The following is a 12,951-nucleotide window of genomic DNA, read 5'->3' on the forward strand; positions in this document are numbered from 1 at the left end:
GCCTCTAGCGTAAAGATGTTTTCATCAGAATCTTTGTGATCTTGTGCTGGAAGGACGAAATAAGATTAGAATTCGATTCTTTTACGTGACATAAATCACTTACCTTCCAAAAATTTACAATTGTAGTCTGGAAAATCCTCAAACTTCTGAGTCGTATGACACTCGTTTACTTTTCATCTGTCGCCATTTTTCTACTTTTCAGCCCAAACGGCACATCATTTGACATATAAAAACAAAACAAATCAACTGAAGGTGTTTCGCACATGATAATCACTGTAATGAAACAGTGGGGCAGATTCATGTGCAATTCTCTTGAAAGGGATGTTGGAATCATACGTAAATGAAAGTGTTTCGCACATGATAATCACTGTGATGAAACAGTGGGGCAGATTCAAGTGGAATTCACCTGAAAGGGATGTTGAAATCATACGTTAGTGGAGTGCGGCTCATGGATGTAAGTTGATGTGCGCGACAACTTGAAACGAAAGTGAAAAATCATTGAATTCGATGAAAGAAATTCTACAAATAACAATGCAGAGTCATTAACATTTCCAATTGATAAAACACTTGGATGGAGCGTGCGCAGTTTTTTCAGTGTACATCCGTAACAAAGTTTTTGTCTTGCCTGTGAAAACGCCAATACTGCATTTGTACGGTCATTTATCCGAGTAAATAGCGTACTATGAAGTGTGCGTTTTTTCATGAGTGCGTAGATGATGAGATCTCTTGAATGATGAACCGCAACTATTGCATTTAAACGGCCGTTCATTTGTGTGTCCACGCATGTGCTGCTTCAGGTTGTAAGAAAAAAGAAATTTTCTATCGCAAATTTCGCACTTGAACGGAATCTCCGAGGTGTGCTTTTCCTTATGTTTTCTCAAACCATGAGCTGTTTTATAGGAAAAAACGCAAATATCGCACTTGAAAAGTTTTTCTTCAGTGTGCGCATCCACTTGATTTTGCTCGGATGTAATGGTCTCACGATTTAAATTATGCATTTGTTTATGATTTCTAAGAGTATATTCTGTACTCAATGATTGACCGCAAATATTGCACTTAAAAGACCGTGCATTAGTATGGTGCAACAAGTGCTGCTTCAGCGCAGAAGGAACAAGAAACCTTTTTCCGCAAATTTTGCATTCATGCGGTCTTTCGGAACTGTGTGTTTTCTTATGGGATTTCAGATTTGAAGTTGATTTGAATGATGCACCGCAAATATCGCAATAGAGAGACCGTTCTGCATGACAAACCATATGCCTAATAAGTAATGATCTGGTCGGGCATTCCTTTCCACAAATCGTGCACTCGTTTTTTGTTTTGTCAGTTTGATGAATCTTCATATGCAAATGAAGTGATCTTGGTGTCTGGTACTGTTTGCCGCATGTGTCGCAGGTGTACATCGCTGATCTATCGCTTCGGCTGTTAGCAGTCCGGTTTGCCTTTGAACTTTCCATGTTGCTGCAAAAAGCATAATATAATTGGGTTACAATCATTTTGTTAAATTAGCGAAAGTTCTGAAAAAGTTTCAAAATGTGTCGATCGAGTTCTGTTTGCTTTCAGCATATGTATTTATATTCTCCTTGATATTCAGTTTGCTTCGTCAATAGGGACGATAGAGAAAGCTTGTGAAATTATGCATATTTCATCCACTTTTTCGCAATGAATTAAAAATTCAATAGGGACGCCATCATTTCTGCATTCTTCAATGCAAAATATTACTAATGATGTTATTGAAAAAATTGGAAAAAAATCTCTCATTTTATCATTTCCTCGTATGATTCTATTCAAAAATAAAGTGTTATTTTTCAACATTCTTTGAATGTGAAGAATTCGAAATTTGTATCAACCTAAATAAAATCTTGAAAGCAGAGTAGGGCTAGAGTTATCTTATAACCATTCGGACCAACTTCGGGATCCACGTATGAACTTATTCATGCTTTGCTACATTAAACATGTAAGTACTTACGCCGGAGAGGGCTCGACCTTGTGGGTCTTCATATGTCTTTTTAGAACATCACGGCTCTTGAATGACGCGTCACACTTGAAGGGCCGTGCATCACTACGTCACTACGAGGAGATAGAGAGAGCATTCTCTCTCGGACAACTTGTGGGTCTCCAGCGAAAACGTATTTTATATTTTGCCTGAGCAAGAAACCGGCGATATGGATGTTATTACTAATGAAATTGCACAAAATAAATAAATTCTCTTGAGAAGGAGAAAGTTGTACCAACTATTTCTTCTGAATACAATATTTTCAGAAGGCACTTTCAAAGTTTGTTTCTGACGTTAAAGTTAGTTATCAAATTGGCCGTAGAGGCGAATGCCGCTTATTAGCCGACTCAACAAAGAGTCGTGATCGTCTTGTTCAGTATTTAACTGACAAGCTGTACAATTGTTTACCTACGTCACCAAGAACACCAAGCCGTTCAAGGTTGTCTTGAAAGGTCTCACCAACGATCAAAATTACTTCGACAGAATTACTTGGCATAGTCCCTACCCAAGTAATTTTCATGAAACAAAAATCACGAGGTGAAAACAGCCAGAGAATTGGACTTTCCCTTGTAAACTATTTAATTCATTTTAACCGCAGTGAGGTTAACAACTTGTATTTTTTTGAAAAAGCAAAAAAAAGCATATCACCCAATGCCGTACTTGCCAACGATATGACCATGGATCTATCTTTCTGTAACATGGACCAAAAATGTTTTTATTGTGGAAACTCTGACAAAAAGGAGACATGTCCTGTGAAAGAGAGTAAACATTTTAGCTGTGCCAATTATAACGGTAACCATATGTCAAACTTTTACGGATGCCCTGTCCGTTTAGCCATTGTTAAGGCAAGGCAGGGTAAACAAAATTCAATTTCTCAATCAAAACAAACTTCAAAAGATAATTCTCCAAGCGTTTCAGCTGTACCGCCCAACTTTTCTACTCCTTTGCATACCCGTCTAACGTATGCACAGGTAACAGGTAGTTCGAACATTATTCCGTCTAATGTAGGAAGTTCGAAAATAACCATTAATGTGGGGGGTAAAAAAACGGTAGATTCACGTGGTTCATAGATATAATAGAATTCAGGGTTCCGGCGGTGAAGTTGCAATTGTAATCCATCGCCGAATCAAACATCGTGCTCTTCCCCATCTTGAGACGAAAGTTATCAAAACTTTGGGAATTGAAGTTCAAACTGAACTAGGGATTTTATTTATTGCCACAGCATATTTACCATTCCAATGTACACGCGAGCAAAAAAAAAAAAATTCAAAAGGTGATTTACAAAAACTCACCAGAAATCGTTAATTGTTTTATAATCGGCGATTTTAACGCTAAACATCGATCGTGGAATAATTCTCAAAGTAATTCCAATGACAAAATTTTATTCAATGATTGTTCCCCAGGATACTATTCTATTTTGTCTCCGAATAGTCCTGCATGTTTCTCTTCTGTGAGAAATCCATCAACAATTGATTTGGTGCTAACAGATCAAAGTCATGTATGTAGTGAATTGATCACACATACTGATTTTGATTCTGACCATCTTCCAATAACTTTTTCTATATCAAATGAATCAGTTTCAAACCCTATGAGCTCTGTTTTTAATTAGCACAAGGCGAATTGGGAAAGATATAAAACTCGTATTGAGAGTAATTTCTATAATGAGCTAGATTTGCAAAACGAAGCGAATATCCGCCATAAAATGTGCAATTATTGATGCTAGGAATTATCCTGTTTCAAAGGCTCAAGTAAAATTTGATTCACCAATAATTGACGAAAATCTTCAACTTCTAATTCGTTTAAAAAATGTCCGCAAACATCAATATCAACGTTCTCGTAACCCCGTTTTTTCAAAATATTTATAAAGATTCGCAGAAAGAGATTAAACACAGTTTACTCTTCTGAGAAATCAAAATTTTGAGACTAAAGTTGAAAATTGAAACCATATTAAAACCCTTTTGGAAGCTGTGGAAGATTCTTGAGAAACCTTCAAAGCCTATTCCAGTTTTAAAAGATGGTGGACGTTTTCTTGTATCCAATGAACAAAAGTCTCGTAAACTTGCTCAGCAGTTCGAGAGTGTTCATGATTCAAATTTGAATGTTGTGAGTCCAATTGAAAATGAAGTCACACGTCAATTTGATTTAATTTCTTCCCAGGATTTTTCACCTGCAGAAATAATTGAAACTGACTTGAATGAGATTAAATCAGTTATTAAAAATTTCAAAAATATGAGAGCACCTGGCGACGATGGACCCTTTAACATATTAATCAAACATCTTCCTGAAAGCACACTAGAAATTTTAGTTAAAATTTCGAATTGCGGTTTCCCAAATTATATACAAATGCAAAAATTACTCCAATTTTAAAACCGGATAAGAATCTAACGACCAATCAGTTTGCTTTCTTCAATACGAAAACTGTTTAAGAGAATTATTCTTAACAAGACGATGTCACAAGTCAATGAAAGTTAAGATTTCGCCATGGGCATTCCTTTACTCATCAATTGGTCAGAGTTACTAATATGATACGAGTTAACAAATCTGAAGGTTATTCCACTGGAGCTGTTCTGTTAGACATAGAAAAAGTATCCGACAGTGTTAGACATAAAGGTTTGATTGCGAAATTGTAAACTTTCAATTTTCCAATTTTTATAATCAATATTTTAAAAAATTATCTAACTGATCGAACTCTACAGGATGTCCTGATTTACCTTTAAGATGCACAAAGTCATTGTTCTGCGATGACATAAGCATTTCCGTAATGGGAAAAAGTCTTCGTGTCATATGCAGTCGATTGAGGAAAAGTTAAGATATTTTTATTCATACTGTAAGGAGGATCCTGGTACGGTATAAAAATTCCTGACTTATGCGCCAGACAACGAAGTCACCTGCCAAGAACTACGGATAACATTTGCCCAGCTAGCAATTTCTACCCTACTCACAGGATCCACCCCCAGGTTGCCAGTTCCCAAACTCTCCCTATGTCGCTGTAAATTCAAATCAATATATCCCAAATTTATACTGTAGTTTATCTGGCCAATTGTAAATTATAAATATCTAGGTTGAAGTGTAGATCGAAAAATCATTTATTGAAAGATTTGACAATTAGCGCATCCTCGCTATCCGAAAAATAAGTTAAACAATATTCCAAAATTCATTGGTTTAAAAATTTTTAGTTATTTTCATTTTCTTTAAACATAAAACAAGTACAATTTCCTACCGCTCTCTCCTCTTTTCCTCTGTCTCTAAACCCAGAAATAATGTGTGTGACGTCACTTTCTTCTTTCCCTCTGTCTCAGAGTCGACCTAATTCATCCGTAACGTTTCTTCCCCTACTAATTTACAATGTTTGTCCCTACTATCTCGGTAGTGTATTCGTGTGGGGGTTCGTGTTTGGTTCGTTCGTACTTACAGGTTGTCAGCCGTCGTCGATATCTGTGGGTGGAGGTCGATTCGGGAGATGTTCTGTCGGCTATCGTTTTCGCTGCGGATGGCTCGTGGCTGTGAGCAATCTTCCAGATCGCCGAGGGAGAAACTACCCGAAGGAATGCTGCTCGGGTTGCAAAGTTGGCGGAAGCCAACGATCGTGTGATAACCGACAGGGGGATGTAAGTGGGTGACCGCTGTGCAATGCTTGTAGGGGTGGTCGCCGGGAAATAATTACGTATTGAATCTCGGGTCGTTGGGTGAAGTGACGGACCGTTCAACGGTCAAGCAACCATGGCTTTCCCAGTCAGGTGGTGGATGGTGATCGGCTGGTTAATAGCAGTAGCGGGGTATCGTACGGGGGCCTCCCGATTTACGGGTACGTGAGTCGGGGCGAGTTTCTCCGGCGTTGGGAACGTGTAGCGGGTGATGCTCGCGCCAACGCACTCCGAATGTTCCTATAGTGGTACGCAACCACGAGGCGATAGATACACTCAGGGAAATCGCCTGATACCTCCTCGCTACGAGGTTTTGTTACCTTCTAATTTTACAGCTTTCTGCCGGGCTATATTTTGCTGCGGAACATAGCACGTGCGGTCCCAACGGATGGGCCCTATGCGGCCACTGTGGAAAAATTTCACCAATTAGAACCCCAAATAATCCACCTTTTCTCACCGTCATTTACCTGTTTTTTTATTCTGCGTGCAACTATTTCTATTTTACCGACTCACTTTCCTAATTTTCTAGTTTTCTTACTGAAACTTCAAACAAACAACTATACTATAACATTTTACTTGTTTTATATATTATATTTACTTTGTATTTACAAATGCCTGAATCGCGACTCACGATTTTTATCTGTCACGTCGATTCGAATAACTTTAACTCCAACGAATGGTTTCTGGAAAATAAATGCTTACTCAACATATCAATTGTGGTTCAACTATCACTCTAACGTTACTTTTCTTTAAATGATTTTTCTTTCACCACTAGTATTTTTCTGTCTTTTAACAACTTTTCAGCTCGGCGGTCTTAAAAGGAAAGATCGACTGGATCTATCCGACTGGCCAAGAAGCTGTTTTTAGTACAACTTGTTTCTGATATTCGCTAAGGGCATCCGGTTTATTTCTTGATGATTAGCCTCAATAAAATTATCTTGCAAACAATCTCATTGTTTTTCTTTGGTCGCAGCGGTTTTCCCTCTTCCTATTAACCCACAAACTCACATCTCATATTTAAGATTCGAGCACTTGCCATGATCCCCAAATTGCCTATCTTTTGGGCGAATATATTTGAAAGATTACGTTTATATATGAAATGGGATGTAATCCCGTTTCACTACTTGAAAAAGTAGAAAATATCTCCCAATTAATTGATAACTTTTCCACATAAATCTCGAGCTTCTTTTCTCAAGCCAAACGTTTTCAAGGTAAATGGGGTTATTTTAAGTTGGTCGGACTTGGGACTAATTACGATAAAAAACTTATTTTCAAAGAGCACATTGAGAGTATACAACAAAGTGCTTCAAATATATGAAATGTTTGTATCCTCTCATTACCAGGAATTCTAAATTTAGTTTAAAGAATAAACTTATTGCGTTTACTGATCGCCTGAATGGGCATGCTCAGCAGCACGGCTAGCTACAAACCCACCCGTGACAAGTGGGCACAAAGACTAATAAAATTGCCCTTGCGAAATGGGTACAAAGCTACCACATATAATCCTCAACTGCTAACGCTAATTACTCACGATTGTTTCACTGTTGCTCCGTCTAGTCCGTCGCGATCGTCATCCCAATAAGGTTGGCTGTGTGAGTGATCACTACACGTTCTTATTCTTCACACCTATTCCTCCGCTGCCACGGTCAACGCAAGATGGCGGCCAGTATGCCACCGCGTTAATATCCCACGCGGAATAGCCTGCTTGCCAGGCCGGTTGCGGCGACTTGGCCTGCAGGCCGAAGCTTTTCGTCTCCTGCGCGCACCAGGAGTCACACCACGGATACAAAACCTGTAACACTCGCGCTATTCATGCGTTTTCAGGCAGGCCGACACTCACCGCACGTTTCCCACCTCGATTTCGCAAATTCCGCGTACAGACCGCCTTGCCGTGCAAGGTTCCGCGATTCACTAGAACCCGTTTTACCTGGGTTTTCTTCCCAACCGGCACCACGACCTTTCACTCGTTTAATATGATGGCGCACCGCACTGCGCTTTTGGTTTTATCGCGACTCGCCACCACCTCGCTGTACTTGTGCACACCGCGACGGCTCAACCAGAAGAGAGCTCAAACGTTGCCGCTTTCGCTTCACGGAAGTTCTTTTTCCCTTTTTCTGTTGCTGTCATCGTTTTGACGTTTCTTTTTCTTGAATGTCCCTTGTGGCAGACTTCACGATTATGTGTTTTTATAGCAGCATGAAGAGGAACCGTTCGCAAGCGACGTATCGATTGACATTTGGGTTATTTCTTACGCTAATTTAGCCCATGAAGTGTTGTGATGAGCTGACTTTATTCTTAAACGTAACAAACTTTTGATTTACAAACAAATTTTTAGACCAGCAACGCCTTATGCTGTTCCGATCTGGTCAAGTTATTGTTGGAGGAGAACGCTTCGAAGGATTCAGAATAAACTTCTGAAAATTATTTTGAAGCGTCCTTCTTGGTTTGGTACACTCGAATTACAGAGCCTTACTGGGGTTGAAACATTAGAAGCTATGTCAAATAAAATTACCAATTTTCGATAAAAATCGTTGCAATCCTTAATTGCTACGACGATCTTTCTTCATAGCCAACAAATCAGCAATCAAGTTAGTTGTAAGTTTATTTCCCTTTTTTGACAAGTAGGTTTAAGTTCCTACGAAATATGAGTCCTAATTGCAAAAGCAAACAAATTGTAACAACTAAATTTACAAACTTTCAACAGTGGGAATTTGCATGATTTTATAATTACCGTTTTTGTTTGAACCTTAATTATGCATTATTGCTAAATTATTGCTTTTACCAGCATGTTTTCTTTTAAGACATCAGTCTTTATCACGCTCTAGCAGCAGGTTTAGAAATTGTTCAAGAAAGAGTTGTTTCATCCCGAACCACTTTCTTTTGAGGAGTCTGACACAGTCAGTAATGGACGATTCAGTTTTGGAGGCAATAGATGAAGGAATATCTTCCAGTGATCTCACGACGTTCCAAATGGGTCGGGAAAGTAAGTTATGTTAAATAATAAATACGTTTGAAATGAATAGTACATAATGTTTATATATAGCTCATTTATTTTATTGAGACATGTTTTTTGTTTGAAAATCAATGAAATCTTTCTTCGCTTTTAATTTTTCCATAGCTATTTTTTCCATTGCAAGATTGTGTCGGCGCTGTTCTTGCAGCTGCTCGGCCTGTAAGTTGGTCATTTCTTGCAATCGTTTTGTGACCTGCTTGTTGTAATACGCCAAATCTTCAATTTTTTTCGTTTGCTGTTTCAGTACGTTCAGCAAATCCTCATCGAAAAGCTGTTGTTGTTCAAGCAGGATGAGCGCATTTTCATTTAATCGAGGAACGCTTCCGGGTTCTGGTGTAGGAGAGACGTCGGGAATAACATCTGCTGCTTCGACGTCCTCGCTCGGATGTAGGGGCTCTGATTCTTCGCTGTTTCTATCTTGAATAGCCCGATTTGAAAAGGTTGACGGCAAGCCATACGAGACGCAACCGTCTATCCCTTCAACTGCTGGGGCTAATCCAGCTAATTGCACAGCTCTTTCTTCAAGGGTTGTGAGCTCAATAATTTTGTTCGGATCTCCTCCAGCCGCCTTTTGTTCTCGCTTATTATGGGCGAGTTTCCGCTTAAGGTTTGATTTCCAGTCAAACCACACCTGAAATATTGAACTCTTTTTAATTTTTGTAAATTGAAATCATATTTTAAAAATATACAATTTCAGGAGCTTAGACAGAAAGTGATCGTTTTTATAACTCAATAAACTCATAAATTTCTCCTTAAAAAATTATGTTTTTTGATTTCAAAAATTTCTCTTTTGATTTACCTTTTTCCAGCCAGCTGCATCCTTCACTGGTGGTCCCAAAATATTCAGTTTGGTCGCACAATTTTTCCAAAATGTATTAGAGTTACTTTTTGTAAAACCTTTCGCTATATCCGGATGTTCTTCCAAAAGCTCGACTAGTTTTGCATACTGTGCTTTTGTTGTACTTTTACTTTTCTGCCGTCTCAACCTTAAAACAAATAGATATTTTGCCGATGTTAAAGTTTCTAATTACTATACTTACATTATAGAAAAATACACCTCTCCACAACTAAAAGTCACTAAAACCCGACCAGGTGCACTTTTCAAACAAATCTGACTGGGCGTTTTTGGGCCGGGGAAGGTTCTTGTGATAGTTTGAGACCTCTCCTCCTCTTGAAGAGAGGGCTCCTATACAGAAGAGACACGAGTTTCTGCATCACTCAAGAACTAATCAAGCAAATTGAACCGAATTCGGAAAGTGAGGATTTAAGAGTACAAGAAGCGTTCTATGATAGTTTGATACCCCTTCTGATTCAGGACAATTGTTTGTTTTTATGTATGTTTTTAATGAATAAAATAAAATAATTAAATTGAATAAACAAAACAGCGTTTTTGAAAATTTATTAATATATGGAGTGAAATGTGCCCTTCAAATTGAGACCAAGTTATATTTTTATGTTCGCCTCGAAAAAAACGACAAACAAATGAGAAAAGGCATATTTTTTATGAAAAACATCTATAACTTTGAGTAGAATTGAGATATTCACGATATCAGTGTAGCAAATTGTTTCCTTTGAAAAGCTCTAAAAGTCGTACAAAGACAGTTTAAGTGTGAAAATTAAAAAAAAAAGAGCGAAGAATGATTTTTTTTTTATATGAATCGGTTATTTTAGAGTAGAGAATTTTTTTTTCTGCAAAGTTGCTTACAATTAGCGGAGCTATAACATTGTAGAACAACTTTTCTTATATTTATACAGATGAAAAAGCATGATACACTGAATTCTGTTTTTACGCGACTTTTTTTTACGTGATTTTATTTCACGCGATTTTTCAACGCGATTTTCTCGAAATTACGCGATTTTTTTTACGCGATTTTCTTGAAATTACGTGATGTGTGACATGGGAAATATTATTTATGAGCCAATATGTAACACACACACAAACACATACATAGACATACATACACACACACTTACCACATAGCGAAAGGTTTTGTAACGACGCGATCTTTTTTACGCGATTTGCTCCAAATTACGCGATTTTTTTACGCGATTTGTTCGAAATTACGCGATTCTTTTTTTGCGCGCACGTATCAATCGCGTAAAAAGAGAATCCAGTATACTTGATTTCATCGAAAATTCGGATAACCATAATTTTTGATAGTTTTTCAACAAGCGCTACATCATATGTAACAACTTTGTAAAAGAAAGTTTTCTCTAAAATATTGCTATTGAGCTCTAGATCTAAACTTCCCTAAATTCGGTTCCTGGTCGTTTACCACTTTTTACCGATTTTTGGATGCAAAAAAAAATTTTAATTTATTCATTATTACTATGATTATTGATCAGTGATGCTTTTCTATGAAAGCGATACGGCCGTAAACGAGAATAAGGGCTAAAATTAAAAAAAAAACTAGCAAATACCTGGAGATAGAAGCTAGATTTTCGTCACCAGCTGCTGTAGTCTCGACATCATCGGTGCTGTCCGTCACAGGATCTTGTTTCACATCAGTTGAACCTTTCCTCAGGGCGTTCTGTGCAATGGGCTCACCGGAGCACCGATCACTGCTGGCGAGCGAGGTTTCCTCATCCGTGGTCACAATATCGGTTATTATAAACTCTTCTACCTTTATTGATGGAGTGAATCCTTCCTCCTTTATTTGGCTGAATTCCTCCATTTCGCTTATACAAATCACTTACTCGGAATAGAACAAACTTTTGATTGTTACTTCCACAATACAGCACAGCCCAGCACAGAAAATTCAATTTTGCCGGCTCGAATAGGTAAACAAAAACATGTATATTGAATGCATGCATGCTAAAAGCATATTGTTTACCTTGATGTAAAAAAATACTCCGAATGAAATCAACTGTGAACTAAGGAATAGCGTGTTTTAGGGGTATGTATTTATTTATATTATTTTTTCTTTTGATAAGAAATTTCAAAAGAAATACGTAATCTGACTTCATAATTACACATAATTCTGACTTTTCTTAATTTAAACAGCAGACCTATTGAAAAAATCGATTTCGAATTTTAACAACTGTGAGTGATTTTAAGACATATCCTACCGTCAAGAAATCATGACACACACACTTAATAAAAAAAAAAGTCGTTCGGTAATTTTTTTTTACAATAATCCATCGGTAAAGTGTAATAATACCGATATTCCTGCAAGAAAGCATCAAATTAACGACTGTTCTGTAAGATCTGTAAGTTTTACCATAATTTTGTTAACTTTTACCGAAATATTTGCGTAATTTTACATTCACCGGAATCTGTACTTTTTACTGAACAATCTGAAAAATGCCAAGTTGTAAATGTGGTGGCCATTTTTTTCATACGTGCAAGACACGAATATTTTCTACTGGTGCTGCTGATTTGTTTTAATTGTTCGTGTGTGTGAACATAGGATATACATAATTTGGAAAGTGTTTATGGTGTATTACTGAAACAGGATGTCCGAATCGCTAATATCATTCGTAAGTAATCTGACCAATTTAGTTTGATTTTACACGGTACCGGCAGGCTAATTTATAACCGACTATTTCTGCCACCGCATCGGTATTTTTTACAGGTGCGTTCAGTATTTTTCTTCATTTTTACAGTTTCTTTCGGTAAAGTTTACCTGCTGCTCGGTTTGTAACATTACTAAAAAGTTGCGAAATTACCGACCACTCGGTTGGTGGCTTCACAAACTGTTCGGTAATTTTCGGAAACACCGAAGATTTTACCGAACGTTCAGCTGTTGAGATTCCGGTAAAATTTTACCGAATTCGGTGTTTTATTTTAAGTGTGCAGGGAGGCCAGGTCATTTTTCAAATATCTTCACACTCCACAAAACAATGTCTTTATACATAGGAAATCGGTAAACACTCTCCCCGTTGAAAGTTTACAAAACTTCCAGTGACACATTAAATCGAATGAGGATGATCACCCGCCTATTAGGCTTCCACTTATTCACACGCGCTCATATGTTTTCAATATTAAGACATGTCTTCACATCTGGCATCGCTGTCATGACACGTAAACCCGGGCTATATTTTCCACGAGCCAGCAGCGGAAATGTCACTTTGCCTACTATCAGGGTTATATTCCCCAAAAGCCAGCAACATCAATGTCACTCTATGCACTACTTGCCAGTTAGTGAAAATTTGTAACAAATATAATTTTTCAATTTTAAAATCAAAGAAAACTCGTAGAGATCTTAGACAAATTACGTAATGCCTACTGAAAGGTCGGTTATCGATAAGTATAAGAAAAAAACGTATTTTTTCAAATTAAAATCCCCTATTGAAACTGT

The 12,951-nt window shown here is 37.6% G+C and overlaps 1 protein-coding gene across 2 annotated transcripts; it reads right to left on the reverse strand.

Moving 5' to 3' along the window:
• On the reverse strand, positions 1–11,425 carry LOC129734003 (uncharacterized). Of its 2 annotated transcripts, none has more exons than XR_008729757.1 (3): positions 11,072–11,425; positions 104–1,458; positions 1–46 (listed from the first exon to the last, which is right to left on the reverse strand). XR_008729757.1 is itself a non-coding variant. In XM_055695684.1 (3 exons), exons 1-3 carry the CDS (start codon positions 11,323–11,325, stop codon positions 8,691–8,693), a joined length of 1,032 nt encoding a protein of 343 aa, XP_055551659.1. In that variant the 5' UTR covers positions 11,326–11,425; the 3' UTR covers position 8,690. The 2 variants fall into 2 exon arrangements, 1 of the variants encoding a protein (XP_055551659.1); XM_055695684.1 differs by lacking the exons at positions 1–46; positions 104–1,458 and adding exons at positions 8,690–9,281; positions 9,450–9,636.
• Positions 11,426–12,951: the final 1,526 nt, after the last annotated feature.

Source organism: Wyeomyia smithii, chromosome 1 (genome assembly GCF_029784165.1).
Source record: "Wyeomyia smithii strain HCP4-BCI-WySm-NY-G18 chromosome 1, ASM2978416v1, whole genome shotgun sequence".
NCBI classification, from domain to species: domain Eukaryota; kingdom Metazoa; phylum Arthropoda; class Insecta; order Diptera; family Culicidae; genus Wyeomyia; species Wyeomyia smithii.